Source organism: Pristiophorus japonicus, chromosome 14 (assembly GCF_044704955.1).
Source record: "Pristiophorus japonicus isolate sPriJap1 chromosome 14, sPriJap1.hap1, whole genome shotgun sequence".
Taxonomy (NCBI): Eukaryota; Metazoa; Chordata; class Chondrichthyes; family Pristiophoridae; genus Pristiophorus; species Pristiophorus japonicus.
In genome coordinates, this window is record NC_091990.1 from 59,273,642 (window position 1) to 59,296,123 (window position 22,482).

The 22,482-nt window shown below is 45.5% G+C and overlaps 1 protein-coding gene across 10 annotated transcripts in view; it reads left to right on the top strand.

Annotated features, from left to right (window-relative positions):
* The window catches only part of LOC139279924 (uncharacterized), a 164,054-nt gene that overhangs the window by 53,698 nt on the left and 87,874 nt on the right, over window positions 1-22,482 (top strand). For 8 of the 10 annotated variants that reach the window (XM_070899247.1, XM_070899246.1, XM_070899245.1 and 5 more), the window contains exons 3-4: window positions 3,452-3,499; window positions 20,029-20,178. The exons of 1 other annotated variant lie outside the window; for it this stretch is intronic. In XM_070899247.1, the coding sequence (XP_070755348.1) occupies window positions 3,452-3,499; window positions 20,029-20,178 (198 nt within the window). The remainder of the gene's footprint in view (window positions 1-3,451; window positions 3,500-20,028; window positions 20,179-22,482) is intronic. One more of the 10 variants, XM_070899251.1, reaches the window with a different exon arrangement.

Consider the following 22,482-nt stretch of genomic DNA (forward strand, 5'->3'; position numbering starts at 1 on the left):
ATTGGTCTAGAAAACCATCCCTTATGCACTCCAGGAAATCCTCCTCCACCGTATTGCTTCCAGTTTGGCTAGCCCAATCTATGTGCATATTAAAGTCACCCATTATAACTGCTACACCTTTATTGCATGCACCCCTAATTTCCTGTTTGATGCCCTCCCCAACATCCCTATTACTGTTTGGAGGTCTGTACACAACTCCTACTAACGTTTTTTGCCCTTTGGTGTTCTGCAGCTCTACCCATATAGATTCCACATCATCCAAGCTAATGTCTTTCCTAACTATTGCATTAATCTCCTCTTTAACCAGCAATGCTACCCCACCTCCTTTTCCTTTTATTCTATCCTTCCTGAATGTTGAATACCCCTGAATGTTGAGTTCCCAGCCCTGATCATCCTGGAGCCACGTCTCCGTAATCCTTCTTGACTTGTCTGCAGCCTTTGACACGGGTGACCACTCTATCCTTCTCCAATACATCTCCACCGTCGTCCAGCTGGGTGGGACTGTACTCACCTGATTCCATCTTATCTATCTAATCGTAGCCAGAGAATCACCTGCAACGGCTTCTTTTCCCGCCCCCGCATCGTTACCTCTGGTATCCCCCAAAAATCTATCCCTGGCTGATGATACCCAGCTCTACCTCACTACCACTTCTCTAGACTCCTCCTCAGTCTCTAAATTGTCAGACTGCTTGTCCGGCATCCAGTTCTGGATGAGCAGAAATTTTCTCCAATTGAATATTGGGAAGACCGAAGCCATTGTTTTCGGTCCCCACCACAAACTCCGTTCCCTAGCCACTGACTCCATCCTTCTCCCCAACTTCTGTCTGAGGCTGAACCAGACTGTTTGCAACCTCAATGTCATATTTGACCCGAAATTAATTTTCGACCACATATCTGCAGCATAATGAAGACCATCTATTTCCACCTCTGTAACATTGCCCGTCTCCGCCTTTGCCTCAGTTCATACGCTGCTGAAGCCCTCATGCGTGCCTTTGTTACCTCTAGACTTGACTATTCCTAGCTGGCCTCTCACATTCTACCCTACGAAAACTAGAGGTGATTCAAAACTCGGCAGCCCATGTCCTAAATCGCATCAAGTCCCGCTCACCCATCACCCTTGTGCTCGCTGACCTACATTGGTTCCTGGTTAAGCAACGCTTCGATTTCAAGCTCTGGAATTCCCTGCCTAAACCTCTCCGCCTCTTTACCTCTCTTTCCTCCTTCAAGACGCTTCTTAAAAACTATCTCTTTAACCAAGCTATTGGTCATCTGCCCTAATTTCTCCTTATGCGGCTCGGTGTCAATTTGTTAAAATTTCATAATACTGCTGTGAAGCGCCTTGGAACATTTCACTACATTAAAGGTCCTATATAAATACAAGTAGTTGTTGTTGTTGTTTTGTTTACGTCTTCTTTGCCTTTGTACGTGACCAGTCAGCCGCCTTGGCTTCTAACCACACTCCCTTCTTTTGAATTTGGGGACATACAAGGCTTCCACGAATGTAATTTTGCTCTTTAAAAAAAAAAGTACCATTTATATTCTGCATCAGTTTCGTCCCCACCCAGTAGGGTCGACCAATTGACATGTTCAAAATCCTGTCATGTTAATAAAGTCAGCCCTTTTGAAATCTGGAATTAATTGCAGATTTTCAGTTACGAATTGAAACCTTATAAATTGAGAGCTTCAACGTCACTGTCTTCCACAGCCTCTCCTGTCTATTTTGCCGAGATTCCTCCACCTGCAGATTTTCAGTCTGTGTTCCTCCCCAGTCTGTCAGTGGCTGTGTGCCACCTTTTCCTTTGTGGGGAGAGAAGATATTGTTAAAGGAATGTGAATGTCATAAAGTCTTGTTTTTCCCCATTTGAACACATGCACCCCATGATGGTGTGTGATCTAAATGCATTGTTCCTTTAAATGAAGTATCTTTGAAGACTGGAGAAGCCATTGTGCCAGGCTGGTTGTGAATTCAAATTGAGATTGAGTGTTTGCAGAGGTTGCCTTTTGTGTAAGTCTGTTTTCCTGGACACTCAGGTTCTGAGGGAGACATTTTAGCCTTTATTGCAAGGGGTTTAGAGTATAAGAGTAAGGAAGTCTTGCTGCAATTATATAGGGCTTTGGTGAGACCATACCTGCAGTACTATATACAATGTTGGTCTCGTTACCTAAGGAAGGATATACTTGCCGTGGAGGGGTTGCAACAAAGGTTCACTGGATTGATTCCTGGGATGTAAGGGTTGTCCTATGAAGAGAGATTGAGTAGGTTGGTCCCATAATCTCTGAAATTTAGAAGAATGAGAGGTGTTCTTATTGAAACATAAAATTCTTAAAGGGCTTGGCAGGGTAGATGCTGAGAGCCTGTTTCTCCTAGTTGGAGAATCTAGAACTAGGGGGTCATAGTCTCAGGATAAGGGGTAGGCCATTTATAACTGAGATGAGAAGACATTTCTTCACTCCGAGGATTATGAATCTTTGGAACTCTCTACCCCAGAGGGCTGAGGATGCTCAGTCATTGAGTATATTCAAGACGGAGATCAATAGATTTTTGGACACTAAGGGAATCAAGGGATTATGGGGATCGAGTGGAAAAGTGGAATTGAAGTAGAAGATCAGCCATGATCTAATTCAATGGTGGAGCAGAGTCGATGGCTCCTATTTCTTATCTTCTTAAATAGTAGAATTGGTGAGAAGGTAAGTGAAGGTTCTATCAGTGATACAGGTGGGGATTGGCAACAGTGCCTTGACTTACCTTGGCTACTCTAGTGAGGTCATTGAACTTATTCTTGCAATGTGTGGTAGTTCTTGAGATGGCAGAGGTTTTATAGTCTTCTTACGCAACTGCCCTCCTTAGAGCCTGAATTCTATTATGCGGCTTCCTGCCCTCAGTGCCCAGTAGTCAATAATTTCTTGCCTGACTTCAGACAGAAAGAGGGGATACTAATAGCACACCTCAAAAGCCACTTTTATATAAGTGCTTGTTTAAATAGGATTCTGGGATACTGGCATCTGTGAACCATATCCTGGAGTTACACTGCTCAATCTGGTCTATGGGCTAGCTCCTGGAGTTACATAGCTCAATCTGGTCTATGAGGACACTCCTGGAGTTACACAGCTCAATCTGGTCTATGAGGACACTACTGGAGTTACACAGCTCAATCTGGTCTATGAGGACACTCCTGGAGTTACACAGCTCAAATTTGCTCTTTGGGCCAGTTCCTGGAGTTACACTGTTCAATCTGATCTATGAGTGGCTGCTTGGATAAAGGAGCTGAATTTAGTAACATAACTATTGGGAATTATTTCATGGCTGGGGTTATTCATTATAGTAGGTGGGACGGGGGTTATTGATGTAGATGAGACTGGGGTTGGTGATTAGACCCGTGGCTGGGTTTACAATGCTGAGATACCTTTTCACTCTGCAGATACCCCATACTGTGCATTTCTTCTTATTCAGGATCGTGTCCATGGCCACCGTAGCATTGGAGTGCTGGCCGTGTACTATGTAAGTTTTTCTTCATTTTTATTTAATATACATAAGAATATAAGAACATAAGAAATAGGAACAGGAGTAGGCCATACGGCCCCTCGAGCCTGCTCCGCCATTCAATACGATCATGGCTGATCTGATCATGGACTCAGCTACGTTTCCCTGCCCATAACCCCTTATCGTTTAAGAAACTGTATTTCTGTCTTAAATTTATTCAATGTCCCAGCTTCCACAGCTCTCTGAGGCAGCAAATTCCACAGAGTTACAACCCTCTGAGAGAAGAAATTTCTCCTCATCTCTGTTTTAAATGGGCGGTCCCTTATTCTAAGATCATGCCCTGTAGTTCTATTCTCCCCCATCAGTGGAGACATCCTCTCTTCATCCACCTTGGCAAGCCCCCTCATAATCTTATACGTTTCGATAAGATCATCTCTCATTCTTCTGAATTCCAATGAGTAGAGGCCCAACCTACTCAACCTTTCCTCATAAGTCAACCCCCTTAACTCCGGAATCAACCTCGTGAACCTTCTCTGAACTGCTTCCAAAGCAAGTAAATCCTTTAGTAAATATGGAAACTAAAACTGCACGCAGTATTCCAGGTGTGGCCTCACCAATACCTTGTATAGCTGTAGCAAGACTTCTATGCTTTTATACTCCATCCCCTTTGCAATAAAGGCCAAGATTGCATTGGCCTTCCTGATCACTTTCTGTACCTGAATACTATCCTTTTGTGTTTCATGCACAAGTACCCCTAGGTCCCACTGTACTGCAGCACTTTGCAATCTTTCTCCATTTAAATAATAACTTGTTCTTTGATTTTTTTATGCCAAAGTGCATGACCTCTCACTTTCCACATTATACTCCATCTGCCAAATTTTTGCCCACTCACTTAGCCTGTCTATGTCCTTCTGCAGATTTTTTGTGTCCTCACACATTGCTTTTCCTTCTATCTTTGTATCGTCAGCAAACTTGGCTACGTTACACTCAGTCCCTTCTTCCAAGTCGTTAATATAGATTGTAAATAGTTGGGGTTCCAGCACTGATCCCTGCGGCACCCCACTATTTCCTGATTGCCAACCAGGGAATGAACCATTTATCCCGACTCTCTGTTTTCTGTTAATTAGCCAATCCTCTATCCATGGTAATATATTACCCCCAAACCCGTGAACATTTATTTTGTGCAGTAACCTTTTATGTGGCGCCTTGTCAAATGCCTTCTGGAAGTCCAAATACACCACATCCACTGGTTCCCCTTTATCCACCCTGTTTGTTACATCCTCAAAGAATTTCAGCAAATTTGTCAAACATGACTTCCCCTTCATAAATCCATGCTGACTCTGCCTGACCGAATTTTGCTTTTCCAAATATCCTGCTACTGCTTCTTTCATAATGGACTCCAACATTTTCCCAACCACAGATGTTAGGCTTACTGGTCTATAGTTGCCTGCTTTTTCTCTGTCTCCTTTTTTAAATAGGGGCGTTACATTTGCAGTTTTCCAATCTGCTGGGACCTCCCCAGAATCCAGGGAATTTTGGTAAATTGCAACCAATGCATCCACAATCCCTGCTGCTACTTCTCTTAAGACCCTACAATGCAAGCAATCAGGTCCAGGGGATTTATCTGCCTTTAGTCCCATTATCTTACTGAGCACCACCTCCTTAGCGATTGTGATTGTGTTAAGTATCTCCCCCCCTATAGCTCCTTGACTATCTACTGTTGGGATATTGTTACAAAATATTTCTGCCATCTCCATGTTCCCCATTACTAATTCCCTGGTCTCGTCCTCTAAGGGACCAACATTTACTTTAGCCACTCTTTTCCTTTTTATATACCTATAGAAACAGCTTTTCATCCAGCTGTCTTGTAACAGGTGGCAGATGTGAGCCAGATTTTGGCTTGCTCCATATCTCTGATTGTTTTCTACATTTGATATTTGCCCTTGGCCTGTGTCCGCTCCCTTCTCTTCATTATGTGAGGAAGACGTTTCTACGATAGACGTTTCTGCGGCCGCAACCGAGACTCCAGGATGGTATGTTGCCTCCCTGGTGCAAGGGTCAAGGATGTCTCGGAGCGGGTGCAGGACATTCTAAAAAGGGAGGGAGAACAGCCAGTTGTCGTGGTGCACATTGGTACCAATGACATAGGTAAAAAAAGGGATGAGGTCCTACGAGACGAATTTAAGGAGCTAGGAGCTGAATTAAAAAGTAGGACCTCAAAAGTAGAAATCTCGGGATTGCTACCAGTGCCACGTGCTAGTCAGAGTAGGAATTGCAGGATGAATACGTGGCTTGAGCAGTGGTGCAGCAGGGAGGGATTCAAATTCCTGGGGCATTGGAACAGGTTCTGGGGGAGGTGGGACCAGTACAAACCGGACGGTCTGCACCTGGGCAGGACCGGAACCAATGTCCCAGGGGGAGTGTTTGCTAGTGCTATTGGGGAGGAGTTAAACTAATATGGCAGGGGGATGGGAACCAATGCAGGGAGACAGAGGGAAACAAAAAGGAGACAAAAGCAAAAGACAGAAAGAAGATGAGTAAAAGTGAAGGGCAGAGAAACCCAAGGCAAAAAACAAAAAGGGCCATTGAATATAAAGGGGCTGCAGGAGGGGTCAAAACTAGAAATCATGGTTTAAAAACTAGGATTAAAACACTCTACCTAAACGCATGCAGCATTCGAAATAAAGTAAATGAGTTGACGGCACAAATCATTACAAATGGGTATGATTTGGTGGTCATTACAGAAACATGGTTGCAGGGTGGCCAAGACTGGGAATTAAACATACAGGGGTATCTGACGATCGGGAAAGATAGACAAGAAGGGAAAGGAGGTGGGGTAGCTCTGTTAATAAAGGATGATATCAGGGCAGTTGTGAGAGACGATATTGGCTCTAATGAACAAAATGTTGAATCATTGTGGGTGGGGATTAGAGATAGTGAGGGGAAAAAATCACTGGTGGGCGTAGTTTATAGGCCCCCAAATAATAACTTCACTGTGGGGTGGGCAATAATCAAGGGAATAGTGGAGGCATGTGAAAAAGGAACGGGAGTAGTCATGGGGGATTTTAACCTACATATCGATTGGTCAACTCAAATCGCACGGGTTAGCCTGGAGGAGGAATTCATAGAATGCATACGGGATTGTTTCTTAGAACAGTATATTATAGAACCTACAAGGGAGCAAGCTATCTTAGATCTGGTCCTGTGTAATGAGACAGGAAAAATAAACGATCTCCTTGTAAAAGATCCTCTCGGAATGAGTGATCACAATATGGTTGAATATGTAATACAGATTGAGGGTGAGGAAGTTGTGTCAGAAACGAGCGCACTATGCTTAAACAAAGGGGACTACAGTGGGATGAGGGCAGAGTTGGCTAACGTAGACTGGAAACACAGACTAAACGGTGGCACAATTGAGGAACAGTGGAGGCCTTTTAAGGAGCTCTTTCATAGTACGCAACAAAAATATATACCAGTGAAAAAGAAAGGTGGTAAGAGAAGGGATAACCAGCCGTGGATAACCAAGGAAATAAAGGAGAGTATTAAATCAAAGACCAATGCGTATAAGGTGGCCAAGGTTAGTGGGAAACTAGAAAATTGGGAAAATTTTAAACAACAGCAAAGAATGACTAAACAAGCAATAAAGAAAGGAAAGATAGATTACAAAGGTAAACTTGCACAAAACATAAAAACAGATAGTAAAAGCTTTTACAGATATATAAAACGGAAAAGAGTGACTAAAGTAAATGTTGGTCCCTTAGAAGATGAGAAGGGGGATTTAATAATGGGAAATGTGGAAATGGCTGAGACCTTAAACAATTATTTTGCTTCGGTCTTCACAGTGGAAGACACAAAAACCATGCCAAAAATTGCTGGTCACAGGAATGTGGGAAGGGAGGACCTTGAGACAATCACTATCACTAGGGGGGTAGTGCTGGACAGGCTAATGGGACTCAAGGTAGACAAGTCCCCTGGTCCTGATGAAATGCATCCCAGGGTATTAAAAGAGATGGCGGAAGTTATAGCAGATGCATTCGTTATAATCTACCAACATTCTCTGGACTCTGGGGAGGTACCAGCGGATTGGAAAGCAGCTAATGTAACGCCTCTGTTTAAAAAAGGGGGCAGACAAAAGGCAGGTAACTATAGGCCAGTTAGTTTAACATCTGTAGTGGGGAAAGTGCTTGAAACTATCATTAAGGAAGAAATAAAGGTACATCTAGATAGGAATAGTGCAATCAAGCAGACGCAGCATGGATTCATGAAGGGAAAGTCATGTTTAACTAATTTATTGGAATTCTTTGAGGATATAACGAGTATGGTGGATAGAGGTGTACCGATGGATGTGGTATTTAGATTTCCAAAAGGCATTCGATAAGGTGTCACACAAAAGGTTACTGCAGAAGATAGAGGTACGCGGAGTCAGAGGAAATGTATTAGCATGGATAGAGAATTGGCTGGCGAACAGAAAGCAGAGAGTCGGGATAAATGGGTCCTTTTCGGATTGGAAATCGGTGGTTAGTGGTGTGCCACAACTGATTACAATATACATAGATGACCTGGAAGAGGGGACAGAGTGTAGTGTAACAAAATTTGCAGATGACACAAAGATTAGTGGGAAAGCGGGTTGTGTAGAGGACACAGAGAGGCTGCAAAGAGATTTGGATAGGTTAAGTGAATGGGCTAAGGTTTGGCAGATGGAATACAATGTCGGAAAGTGTGAGGTCATCCATCTTGGGGAAAAAAAACAGTAAAAGGGAATATTATTTGAATGGGGAGAAATTACAACATGCTGAGGTGCAGAGGGACCTGGGGGTCCTTGTACATGAATCCCAAAAAGTTAGTTTGCAGGTGCAGCAGGTAATCAGGAAGGCGAATGGAATGTTGGCCTTCATTGCGAGAGGGATGGAGTACAAAAACAGGGAGGTCCTGCTGCAACTGTATAGGGTATTGGTAAGGCCGCACCTGGAGTACTGCGTGCAGTTTTGGTCACCTTACTTAAGGAAGGATATACTGGCTTTGGAAGGGGTACAGAGACGATTCACTAGGCTGATTCCGGAGATGAGGAGGTTACCTTATGATAGATTGAGTAGACTGGGTCTTTACTCGTTGGAGTTCAGAAGGATGAGGGGTGATCTTATAGAAACATTTAAAATAATGAAAGGGATAGACAAGATAGAGGCAGAGAGGTTGTTTCCACTGGTCGGGGAGACTAGAACTAGGGGGCACAGCCTCAAAATACGGGGGAGCCAATTTAAAACCGAGTTGAGAAGGAATTTCTTCTCCCAGAGGGTTGTGAATCTGTGGAATTCTCTGCCCAAGGAAGCAGTTGAGGCTAGCTCATTGAATGTATTCAAGTCACAGATCGATAGATTTTTAACCAATAAAGGAATTAAGGGTTACGGGGAGCGGGCGGGTAAGTGGAGCTGAGTCCACGGCCAGATCAGCCATGATCTTATTGAATGGCGGAGCAGGCTCGAGGGGCTAGATGGCCTACTCCTGTTCCTAATTCTTATGTACTTATGTAAGACGGCAGGATTTTTCATCCGGCTGTCTTGTAGCAGGTGGCAGATGTGAGCCAGATTTTGGCTTGCTCCATTTCTTCAATGGGACTAGTCCGAATCCAATGTCAACCAATAAATCAGTCCAGCCCATATCCAGTCCGCAGTGTTCGGAATAGCATTATTAGAAGATGTTGGATATTTGTCTCCTGGAAGGCAGATTGCAGTTAGCTCACTTCATGTCAGACTCATAGGATCCAGGGTGGAAAGTTCTGTATTGGTTGTGGAAACTTTGGAATAGGACTAATGCTATTCACTTGATTCACCGTGGACCCTAGAGGCAGAAATTTGGTGTTGCTGCATCAGTGGACGTAAATATTTTCTTATATTGGAGCAGTATCTACCTCTGGGAACATTTATCAACAGTTTGTAGCAAGGAGCCATTAAAATTCAACACAAATGGGTTAGCATGTTGAAGTGTCAGGCCCTAAAATCATTCAGTCTACAATCACGGAGTTGAGAAAGAGAAGGTGCTTGCAACACTCTCCATCCAGGCCTTAATACTGTGCTCCACGGTGCGTGGATTCCTTTCAGAATTTAACAGTGAAACAGAGTAGGATTGATTATTTCTCACATCCTTGACCGGAGTTGGATATTTCTGATTCTGCATTGGGGGCAACGGAGCATTGAGTTCAGTAGTTTAAAGGAATCTGATAGAAATAAAACAAAAATGTGTTCTCTTGTTTTGAGCAGGGCTTTGGTTAGCTGCAACACTGGTACTTACCTCTGGGACCTGGATTTGAATCCAGCCCAGGCTGATGGGATGGAAATTTCCTCTGTCTGATGACTGCAAGAGTTCGACATGAAATGAGTTTGAGCGAGTCTTGAACCAGGAGATGGCAGCATAAAACTCATAATTGGCACTAAATTGGCTGTCTTATTCAGAGAGGTTGCAAGGATGGCTGGTACAGTAAATGGGCATGAACGAATGGCACAGGATGCTGTACCAAGGTTGGCATTAGTTAGGGTGAGTTTCCATTTTGTGTTTTTGTAGAAACATTTTCTCTCTCAATGGTGTCAACTACAGTTCCTAAAAGCAGACCTAATTTCCTGCAATCCAGAAGCTGTATCTTTTTGGTAATCTGCCCATGCAGAATTGCATGCCCTCAAGGATTAACAGTCACCATTACTTGCGATGATCTGTTTATTGGACTTAAACACAACTTATGTTAAGATGCATAGGGGGCTAAATTGCCCTTTTTATAGCCCAATAAAGGGCGCAAGACACTTTTCGCCCAGGTGGGGGGGCTGGAGGGCGCGACCGCCTCCCAGGGAATTGACCGGGAGTGTGCGGAGGCGCTACCATGGGCTGCACCCCGGGCTGCCGCGTAGCCGTCATCGCCGTGCTTGGCGACCCCTTAACACCCCACAGGGGAAATTGCCCCATGGGCCGCAAGGCTGTCGTGAGCGGATGTCAATGCCAGCTTCGCGGGTCGCAAAGCTAGCGGACATCCGCTCTCAGGGCGGTGCTTAAAGGGCATAAATGCCGGCGTCCTGGGTTGCCATTTTTTTTCTGTCAGGTCGCCTCAATGATTGCGGCCTTAGGGTGGTCTGGACCGCCATCATGCAGCCAGACACTCCGTCTTGGGTGCCGGGTTGCACTGGTGGCCTAGAGGAGGTCATCAGAGGCCTTGCAGAGTGGCCCTCCTATTTAATGGAAGGGGGACAACGCTACGTGGAGCATCCGTGTAGTGCTTCCTTCAGCGCTGCTGTAACGTCCCGTTTACCGCCCCCAAAGAAAGTGCAGTGCAGAAGATTTTGCTCCTCTTCCTTTGAGGGACAAGTTAGTCTATTCAGCGGCGGGGGCGGGACCTCTGCGCCAGGCGCTAAAAGTCCCGCCCTCACAAGGTTAGCGCCCCCATGGGACCGAGGGCAATTTCAGCCCCATATTCTCTTTGAATGACGACACATGGATCAGAGTTTGTTCAGATGAAAACACAAATATATTTATTTCGAATTAAATAGAAATATGAAGCACAAAAGAATTTGGCAAATAATGTCATGCATGAGTATAATGAGAGAAGTCCATGTGTTAATTACCATTAGGTTCTTCTGAAGAAATATAATGGGGCTAAAATTCTGGTCGGAGGCTTCCTTCGGATGAACGCCTCCGACCCCAAATTTTTTTTGCGAAAGTACCTGGTGGTCCCGGAGGCTTTGATTGCGGACGGAGGCCTTCTTTCGATGCGCAGCGTACAGGGACAGGACTTCCCCGTACGTACGGACATGCTGGAGTCACATGGGCCTGGACTACCAATCACTGGGCAGTATTCTCATTGATAATAATGGGAACTTTGTTTTTATGAGTTCCCATTATTATCAACGAGAATAAACCCCTAAAACAATAAACACAACATAATAAATAAATAAAACATCCCACATATTTAAATTTAATTGAAATTAAAGTTAATTAAGTGTTTTAAAATACTTTAAATGTGTTTTAATATGGTTTAAAATAAACTTACCTTAATGGACAGAGTTTTTAACATAAAAAATGTGTTTTTAAATTTAATTTTTTAATGTTTTAAAACTCTTACGCTGGTAAAAGTAGGCTATACATGTGCTTTCACCAGGCGTAAGATTTTGAAGCACATTCGCTGGGCATGAGCTGGGCAAATAGCCCAATCTCACCCGCGCAAATGTCTTTCCTGCAGGGATGCGGAGGATCTGTCAAGACAAATCTTGACAGATCGGAAAAGCCGGTTTTCGGCGCATGCGCATTGCGCTACCGAAAACTGGCTTTTGCAAGGCCTCGCTGGGTCCATCCACAATCCGTACACACCCGGGGAGACCGGAATTTTAGCCCCAATAGTTTTCTGTTTGCAGTTGCAGGTGGAAATAGACAGATTGGGAAATTGGGCCATAAATTGACTTAATATAGAGAAAAGCAAAACCATCGAACTGGAGGAGGGACAAACAATGAGAATAAATGTGAACAATGCAGAAAAACCACACAGGAGAGGGATCTGCCAGTAACAAGTCACGTGTATGACAGGTGCAGGCTGCCCTATAAAAGTGGGGACTAAGAAGAGAGAGGCTGTATTTCTGATGCCACTGTTTGTACCAAAAGTACCTAGATTCTGGAGAGGTCGCAGCGGACTGGAAAACCGCAAATGTAACGTCCCTATTTAAGAAAGGAGGGAGACAGAAAGCAGGAAACTATAGACCTGTTAGCCTAGCATCTGTCATTGGGAAAATGCTGGAGTCCATCATTAAGGAAGTAGTAACAGGACATTTAGAAAATTAGACTGCAGTCAAGCAGAGTCAGCGTGGTTTTATGAAAGGGAAATCATGTTTGACAAATTTGCTGGAGTTCTTTGAGGATAAGGGGGAACCAGTGGGTGTGGTGTATTTGGATTTCCAGAAGGCATTCGATAAGGTGCCACGTAAAAGGTTATTGCACAAGATAAGAGCTCACGGGATTTGGGGTAATATATTAGTCTGGATAGAGGATTGGCTAACTAACAGAAAACAGAGAGTCGGGATAAATGGATCATTTTTACGTTGGCAAACGAACAAGTGGGGTGCCGCAGGGATTAGTGCTGGATCCTCAACTATTTACAATCTATATTAATGACTTGGATGAAGGGACCGAGTGTAATGTACCAAATTTGCTGATGATACAAATGTTGGTGGGAAAGCAAGTTATGAGAAGGACGCAAAGAATCTACAAAGGGATATAGGCAGGCTAAGTAAGTGGGCAGAAATTTGGCAGGTGGAGTATAATGTGGGAAAGTGTGAGGTTACCCACTTTGGTAGGAAAAATAAAAAAGCAAATTATTATTTAAATGGGGAGAGATTACAAAATGCTGCAGTACAGAGGGACCTGGGAGTCCTTGTACATGAAACTCTTTTTGGGAGTAAACAAAAAACATTAAACCGTACCCCCCCCCCCCCCCCCGCCCGATCTGGGGGAAACACCAACCATTTACAAGGCTTTTTTTTCTTTTTTTTTCCTTTTTTTTTCCTCCAAGTGCCCCCTATAAAAGGGGAGGGGGACACTAAAAGCACCGGCAATTAAAACAAATTAACTTAAAAACATAAAATCAAATTAAAATTTGGTTGCCGGGCGTGATGATGCACTCCAGTCCCTCCGGTGCCCACCTCTCGCGGACACCGCGTGCTCCATCTCCAAGGACACCCTGGACCGGATGTATGCGCGGAAGAGAGGCAGGCAGTCTGGCTGAACGACCGGCTGATGGCCCCCTTGGCCGTGCCCAGGAGCTCCTTGTACATGAAACACAAAAGGTTAGCATGCAGGTGCTGCAAGTAATCAGGAAGGCAAATGGAATGTTGGCCTTTATTGCAAGGGGGATGGAGTATAATAGTAGGAAAGTCCTGCTACAGCTGGAGTACTACGTACAGTTTTGGTCTCCTTATTTAAGGAAGGATATACTTGCATCGGAGGCAGTTCAGAAAAGGTTCATGAGGTCGATTCCTAAAATGAAGGGGTTGTCATATAAAGAAAGGTTGAGCAGGTTGGGCCTATAATCATCGGAGTTTAGAAGACTGAGAGGTGATCTTATTGAAACATATAAGATTCTGAGGGGTCTTGACAGGGTAGATGCAGAGAAGATGTTTCCCCTTGTGGGGAAGTCTAGAACTAGGGGACATAGTTTCAGAATAAGAGGACACCCATTTAAAACAGAAATGAGGAGGAATTTCTTTTCTCAGAGGGTCATGAATCTTTGGAATTCTCTAACCCAGAGAGCTGTGGAGGCTGGGTCATTGAATGTATTTCAAGTGGAGATAGACAGATATTTGAACGATAACGGAGTCAAGGGTTATGGGGAGCGGGCGGGGAAGTGGAGTTGAGGCCAGGATCAGATGAGCCATGATCTTATTGAGTGGCAGAGCAGGCTCGAGGGCCCAAATGACCTACTCCTGCTCCTATTTCTTATGTTTGTATTGCAGCAATAAGCAAGCATTTCACAAGTGGATCCTATATGTTTTATTAACTGTTTCAGTAACCTGTCATGCCACCGACAAACTGCACAAAACCCCCCAGGTCTCGCTCTTCTTCCACCCCCTCTAAAATTGTACTTTTTAGCCTGTATTCTTTATTCTTCCTACCAAAATATATCACCTCGAACTTTTCTGTGTTGAATTTCATCTGCCATGTGTCCACCCATTCCACCAGCCTGTCTATGTCCTTCTGACGTCTTGGGGAACTCCACTGTATACCTCATCCACCCTCTTTGTTACCTCATCAAAAAACACAGTCATATTAGTCAAACACGATTTGCCCTTAACAAATCCGTGCTGGCTCTCGTTTATTAATCCATGCCCAAGTGGCTGTTAATTATTGTTTCCAGAAGTTTCCCCACCACTGACATTAAACTGACTGGCCTGTAATTGCCAGATTTATCCAACCTCCCCTTTTTTGAACAAGGGTGTAACATTTGTAATCCTCCAGTCCTTTGGCACCACCCCCGTATCTAAAAGATTGGAAAACTGTGGCCAGTACCTCTGCAATTGCTACCCTTAACTTCCTCAGCAACCTAGGATGTATCCCATTTTTACCGGGTATCTTATCCACTTTAAATAATACCAGCCTTTCTAGTACCTCCTCTATTTTTATCTCATCCAATATCCCGGCAACCTCCTCGTTTAGCATGGCTTTGGCAAAGTTCTCTTCCGTGGTAAATACCGATGCAAATAACTCATTTAGTACCTCAGGCATACCTTCTGCTGCCACCAATAGATCTCCATGTTGGTCCCTAATCGGCCCCACTGCCCCTCTGACAGCCCTTTTACTGTCTTTCCCTTCTTGATGAGATTGTGACATTTCTTCTGGCACTTGGATACAAGTACTCTGAACTATGCTTGAAGCATTGGGTCTGAAGTCCTGGTCTAAGAGAGTCTTCATGATGGGACTCGTTCTTTCAAAGTTTTCTAATAGGTGATAATTCATAAGAACATAAGAAATAGGAGCAGGAGTAGGCCATACTGCTCTTCGAGCCTGCTCTGCCATTCAATAAGATCATGGCTGATCTGATCATGGACTCAGCTCCACTTCCCTGCCCGCTCCCCATAACCCCTTATACCCTTATCGTTGAAGAAACTATCTATTTCTGTCTTAAATTTATTTAATGTCCCAGCTTCAACAGCTCTCCGAAGCAGTGAATTCCATGGATTCACAACCCTCTGAGAGAAGAAATTTCTCTTCATCTCAGTTCTAAATGGGTGGCCCCTTATTCTAAGATCATGCTCCCGAGTTCTAGTCTCCACCACCAGTGGAAACATCCTCTCTGCATCCACTTTGTCAAGCCCCCTTCTAATCTTATACGTTTCGATAAGATCACCTCTCATTCTTCTGAATTCCAATGAGTAGAGGCCCAACCTACTCAACCTTTCCTCATAACTCAATCCCCTCATCCCCGGAATCAACCTAGTGAACCTTCTCTGAACTGCCTCCAAAGCAAGCATATCCTTTCGTAAATATGAAAACCAAAACTGCACACAGTATTCCAGGTGTGGCCTCACCAATACCTTATATAGCTCTAGCAAGACTTCCCTGCTTTTTATACTCCATCCCCTTTGCAATAAAGGCCAAGATTCCATTGACCTGCCTGATCACTTTCTGTACCTGCATACTATCCTTCTGTGTTTCATGCACAAGTACCCCCAGCACTTTTGCAATCTTTCTCCATTTAAATAATAACTTGTTCTTTGATTTTTTTCTGCCAAAGTGCATGACCTCACACTTTCCAACATTATACTCCATCTGCCAAATTTTTGCCCACTCACTTAGCCTGTCATCTTTTAATAATCCTCTTTAAATGATGGTGAGCGTGTGGCTCAATTGGCGGGGATGGAGGTTGGGGTTTTGAGGGGGCACGGATTTTTGCATCACCACAGCCCCAGCTCAATTTGTGATACAAATTTTAAATTTTGCAGCTTTACCATTCGGCTTGTTTCCAAAGAGCAGTCAATAACCCAGCATTTCACACTGTAAATCCCTCTCCCCCCCCCCCCCCCACCCTTGAGACCCTCAGCAGCTTTGGACGCTGGTGTGCACAGGCATTCCTGGCACCCAGCAGTTCTAGGGCACAAGTGGCAGGAAGTGTATAATACAACGCAGTTCCCTCATTCGATGGTGTCGCAATATACCTACTCATATTGTTATGTCCTTAGATGCTCTGATAATGACTCCATGAGGCAAAGTATTGTACTTGAACTGTAGTGACCTTAGTCCATTTAATATAACTCTAGAGTGAGGATACCACATGGTGGACTCCCTTTTGTACCTGTGGTGTACAGGTGACCCCTGGGCCTCCACCAGTTGCACCCTCTGGTGGTGCCAGCATAGTGTATGTAGTGTGAACTTTGTTGATGGTACCTCCGATAAACAAGTCTCCATTTTATGCAACTATACAGTGACTACACAGAAAGTATATCTATAGTATGCATATATAACATCACCCTCCCCCAAGTCTTTTGTGCCAATACATTTGCACTGTGTGCTCTGGCTTGGCTCTCCCCAGACTTAAGTGCCAATAGACCTTGCACCTTGGCTGTACTTTGGCTTGGCTCTCTCCCTGTTAACCCCCAAGTCCTGATTGCCACAACGTTGGGTAGTGGTTACCAGTTGGGATGGTTTGATGATGCAGTGGGGCTTCAGTGGGTTCTGGGTATGATCCATGTGTGTGTCCATGGCTACCTAGATCCATTCCCCCCCCCACATGTAGATCATGCCGATGACTCATCACATTCATATACATTCATATACATTCAAATCCTGAAAAGGAAATTTGCATTTACATTATTGCATTTGTGGTACAGTTGTGAGGCAAGTACATTTGACTGGTGAGATACATTGATGGTACATCTTTGGGATCAGCGCTGGGGTCAGCAGCGGTCCGTGAGGACAAGCTAGTTCCAGAGCTGCTGGATGGTATCCAGGTAGCTTGGTGGCGACGCGTTGCTCGGTGCTGGCAGTGGGAACCCGGTTGGCTTGAGTTGCCTACTCTCGGGGCCTTTGCCGTTGCTCCTAGCGTTGGGCAGGTTCACAGATGCTTGTGACCTCCCTGTCCTCTCCTTGCGCCCCGGGTTGCTGCTGCTCCCAGAGGAGCAGTCGTTTAGTAGTGCGCAAGGAACTGCTAACTCGCTTGCCTGGGCGTTATTTGGTTTGGGATCCTGGCTGGTCCCAGTCCCAATTGGGAGAACCGTTGCGGGTGATCCTTTGTTCCCAGGTGTAGCCTTGGTGGCAATGGGGCCTGGGGGCTGCCCCTTAGCGCAGTTTGCTCTTTCAGGCTCGTGGTGGTTGGTGCCATCGGATGCCTGAGAGGTGGAGCCGATCAGGGGCAGGGTATCAATACCGGTGCCGTTGCCCTCCTGGGATTGCTTGCTCTACAGCTTATCTATTTTACCTACTTGTGGCCACACTCCGTGGTGCATCACTCTGGTCCCAGGGGCGCAAGCTACAGCATCGGGTAGCCCGCTGGACCTGTGTGCTTCCGATGGGTGTTTGCCCACTACATTATCAAAATACAGTTGAAATCCTGCATCGCACAACGTTTCATTGCTTATTTTAAATAAACTGTAGCTCCGATTGCAATCGCCCGACTTTTCTTTGCTTATTACATGTATAAAACTTTGATCATCAATTACAAGCTTTACATTTAGCTCACAGTTGTTATTACATTGTATGAGAATGTGGGACTGTCCCTTTAAGTGTGGTGGGTTGCTGGCCTCCTTTAAGAGAGCCTTGCTATCTTTACCCCAATCCTCTTCTTTGCTTGGTACCACGTGTTGCTCCATCAGTGCTGCACCTCGTGACCTGGCCACCGCCATCTTTTCCTTCAGCACCTCACCATTTTTCTTTCTTCCATTCACCATGTCGGCTGCTGTGATCCTCTTCTCCCCAGGTTCTGCCACCAAAGCTGGGAAGTCGCCTTTGGATCCGATTTTCTTCCTCCGGAGTCCTGCCACTGGAGCCTGGAAGGTGCGTTCGTCTCAGTTGGATCACCTCCGTGCAGTCGTGCTGAGCGGTCTGTGTCTCGGGTGCTGTGCTGGTCTGCTCTCTGGTGCCGGATCCAACCTCAGGTGGGGGCTTGCTTTGCCTCTGAGCACGGGGGATGTCGATCGCTGGAGGGATGAAATCTTCCCAGCTCCAATGGATCTTCTCCATCCACCTTCTTCCGAGTAACGTTGGCCATCACCTGCAACAATCCACAGTTTTAACTTGTGCACCGTGCCATCATGATGGAGTACCTTAACATTCGCACTACCAACGACTGGGATAAGTTCATCGGTGTAGGTGAGCAGCTTTGCTTGAACCGGGACCAACTTGGGTCGTTCAGTTTGATTGTCCCATAGCCTCTCAAAGGCTTCTTGATTCATTACTGACTGGCTCGCCCCCGTGTCCACCTCCATGGAGCGCTGCTTATCTCGACTTCCATTGTCAACGGGGAACATTCTGTGATGCAGGTAAATATTCCGTACACCTCATCGTGGGGCTCAGCTGCCTCTCTGACCACCTCTTCATAATCCGCGCTGGATTCATGGCCCTCTGCAGATTCTTCATCAACACAGTGAGTCCTATTTCTTGTACACATTCACTGGAGGTGGCCCTTTGTGCTGCATCCTTTACACACATAGTCTTTAAAACAGCACTGGTGAGCCCGGTGATTTCCTCTGCAACGCCATCATGGTGCTAACCGATTAGCTCCCCTCGGCGGACTCAGAGTTAAGGGACTTGGGGGCCTGTTCTCTCTCCCCTGAGGAGATTCACGTTCTGCAGTCCTGCCTCTAAAAGGCGCCAGTCTGTGTACCGTACTTGCCGTGTTTGAGTCCTGAGGTAGAGTCATCCGCCGAGAGCCGCAGGTCGAGGTCATGAATGCCTGGCTCACGGTGATGGCCTTCTGCAGTGTGACTGTGGTATCCGCAGATAGTAGCCTGTGAAGAAGGCCCTCGTGGCCGATTCTGATGACAAAGATATCCTGCAGCGCTTCGCTGAGGTGTTTGCCGAAATCACACAGTGCCGCCAGCCCTCCTGAGGCCTGCAGCATATTTCGCGATTTCCTGGCCTTCGGGCCGTCAGTGGGTGTAAAACCGGTGTCTGGCTGTAAGGATGTTCTCTGTGAGGAGTTGTTCTTGGATCAGCGTTACAAGCTCCTCGTGCGTCTTGGTCGTTGTCTTCGCTGGTATCAGCAAGTTCCTGATGAGGCCATAGACGGTAGGCCCACAACGAGAGATCAGGATAGCTCTGCGCTTATCAGCCAGCATGGCTGGATCACCGCCTGCCAGGTCGTTTGCTGTGAAGAAATGGTCGAGCCTGTCCACAAAGGCGTCCCAATCATCTCCATCGGCGAACTGCTGCAACGTACCAAGGTTAGCCATTTTCGCATGAAAATCCGTAAACTCGTCGCCAATTGTTATGTCCTTAGATGCTCTGATAATGACTCCACGAGGCAAAGTATTGTACTTGAACTGGAGTGACCTTAGTCCATTTAATATAACTCCAGAGTGATGATACTACATGACTCCCTTTTATACCTGGGTACCTGTGGTGTGCAGGTGACCCTCTGGGCCTCTACCAGTTGCACCCTCTGGTGATGCCAGCATAGTGTATACAGTGTGAACCTTGTTGATGTTACCTCCGGTAAACAAGTCTCCATCTTATGCAATTATACAGTGACTACACAGAGTGTGTATCTATAGCATGCATATATAACACATATGAGGTTGGGTGAGTAATGCATCTGCCCCCACTTCAGTTGCAATTTCTGATTGGCACTGGTGTAACCAAATTCCATCCCTTCCCAACCCAGATAATGTCATTTTTCTGTGTGCATGCACTCAATTTCAGGGCTGCTCTCTAATATGGGTCTTCCTCCCTTCCTCCCTCTCTCCCTTCCTCCCTCCCTCCCTCCTTCCCTCTCTCCCTCTGTAAGGTGGTGGGATTTATTCTATAATCCACTGGCTAATCTGTTTTCTACGTTTGACCTGTTTGAAGATTGTGGTATTGTTTCCCGGTTTCAGGTGAATAAACCGCCAGTGATCCAGCTGCTGGAAGCCTGTGACCGAGATATCCAGCCCGATCTCTTTCTATGTCTGGAAGATACAACGGAGACAGCGACAGCGAATAACAGCTTGAGCGGAATCAGCAACTCTATGATGATAGAAAAAGGGGTCTGTACACAAAAATAGCTGGGATTATTCTCCTTAGAGAAGAGAAGGTTAAGGGGAGATTTAATAGAGGTGTTCAAAATCATGAAGGATTTTGATAGAGTAAATGAGAGACTGTTTCTACTGGCAGAAGGGTCAGTAACCAGAGGGCACGGATTGAAGGTCATTGGCAAAAGTACCAGAGATGAGATGAGCAGACATTTTTTTATGCAGCAAGTTGTTCCGATCTAGAATACACTGCGTGAAAGAGAGGATGCATCTGCAGTAGTAACTCTTAAAAGGGAATTGGATAAATATTTGAAAGGGGAAAATTTACAGGGCTACGGGGAAGGAGCAGGTGAGTGGGACTAATTGGATAGTTCTTTTAACGATCCAGTTGCTTTCTTTGAGCTGAATTTTCCACATCGGCGATTTTTGGCGTATTTGAAGAGGTACGTCTGATTTTTTTTTTTGTGGCCCGACTGCGCCTGAAAAAAAAGTTGAGTTTCGGCGATTTTAACTTTGAATTTGGCGCAGCGTACATTGGCCTTAAGCTCTGTGGGTGGAGCTTACGGCCTGCGCAAAAAACCCATATTGCCAGGGTAATGAGGGACGTTCTGAAGGGCTGAGGCTGGGAACGGAAAATGATGCAGCTGCTATCCCGGGCCGAAAGGCCCCCCCCCTAGTTCCAGCCGGTGCCGCTCCTATCCCGGGCCGAGAAGCACCCACCAAATAAAAAATTCCCGTTTTGCACGTGATGATGTGCTGTGCTGCACATTTTCAGTGCTGCTTGTGAGTATAAAAATCAGAGCTACTGCAATATCATCATCATCATCATCATCATAGGCAGTCCCTCGAAATCGAGGAAGACTTGTTTGCACGCTCAGAATGATCCTTAGGTGGCTGAACAGTCCAATACGAGAGCCACAGTCCCTGTCACAGGTGGGACAGACAGTCGTTGAGGGTAAGGGAGGGTGGGACTGGTTTGCCGCACGTTTTTTCTGCTGCCAATGCTTGATTTCTGCATGCTCTCGGCGATGAGATTCGAAGTGCTCAGCGCCCTCCCGGATGCACTTCCTCCACTTAGGGCGGTCTTTGGCCAGGGACTTTATCAGGGAGTCTTTGAGGGTGTCCTTGTAATGTTTCCTCTGTCCACCTTTGGCTTGTTTGCCATAAAGGAGTTCGGAGTAGAGTGCTTGCTTGGGAGTCTCATGGATCATGGGGCAAAGACCAGGAATTTTCAAGCTGATGAAACTGAGGTACCTGGTTTCTATCATTGAGAGCAGATGGCAGGAGCTTCAGAGCAAAGGCCCAGTTAAAGTGAAGCCCAGAGAAATGAACAAACGTTGGGACAAAGTTGGAGATGATTTCTCTGCAATGGTGACCACCCCGAGGGCCGTCCGGTAGTGCAAAAAGAAGTGGCAGGACCTTGGCCAAGTAGTAAGTAATATTTTCATTTATCCACTGGAATTACAATTGTAAATGTGACCATTTGTGCGTGCCACCACAGTAGACTCCTTCTGTTAAAAAGTTCTATTTCGAACTGGAGGAGGTTCAGCAAATGTGCCCCCACTGACACCCCTGGAAGCGAGGGTTGCTGGTATGATTGGTGCTGGCTCTAGAACATCAACAACAAAAGTGGAGGGCAGAGAAATGCAAGGCAAAAATCAAAAAGGGTCACATTACAGCAAAATTCTAAAGGGACAAAGAGTGTTAAAAAGACAAGCCTGAAGGCTCTGTGCCTCAGTGCGAGGAGTATTCGTAATAAGGTGGATGAATTAACTGCGCAGGCAGCTATTAACGATTATGATATAATTGGGATTACGGAGACATGGCTCCAGGGTGACCAAGGCTGGGAATTCAACATCCAGGGTTATCAATATTCAGGAAGGATAGACAGAAAGGAAAAGGAGGTGGGGTAGCGTTGCTGGTTAAAGAGGAAATTAACGCAATAGTAAGAAAGGACATTAGCTTGGATGATGTGGAATCTGTATGGGTAGAGCTGCGGAATACCAAAGGGCAGAAAACGCTAGTGGGAGTTGTGTACAAACCACCAAACAGTAGTAGTGAGGTTGGGGATGGCATCAAACAAGAAATTAGGGGTGAGTGCAATAAAGGTACAGCAGTCATCATGGGTGACTTTAATCTACATATAGATTGGGCTAACCAAGCTGGTAGCAATGCGGTGGAGGAGGATTTACTGGAGTGTATTAGGGATGGCTTTCTAGACCAATATGGTGAGGAACCAACTAGCAGGCTGGCCATCCTAGACTTGATGTTGTGTAATGAGAGTGGACTAATTAGCAATCTTGTTGTGCGTGGCCCCTG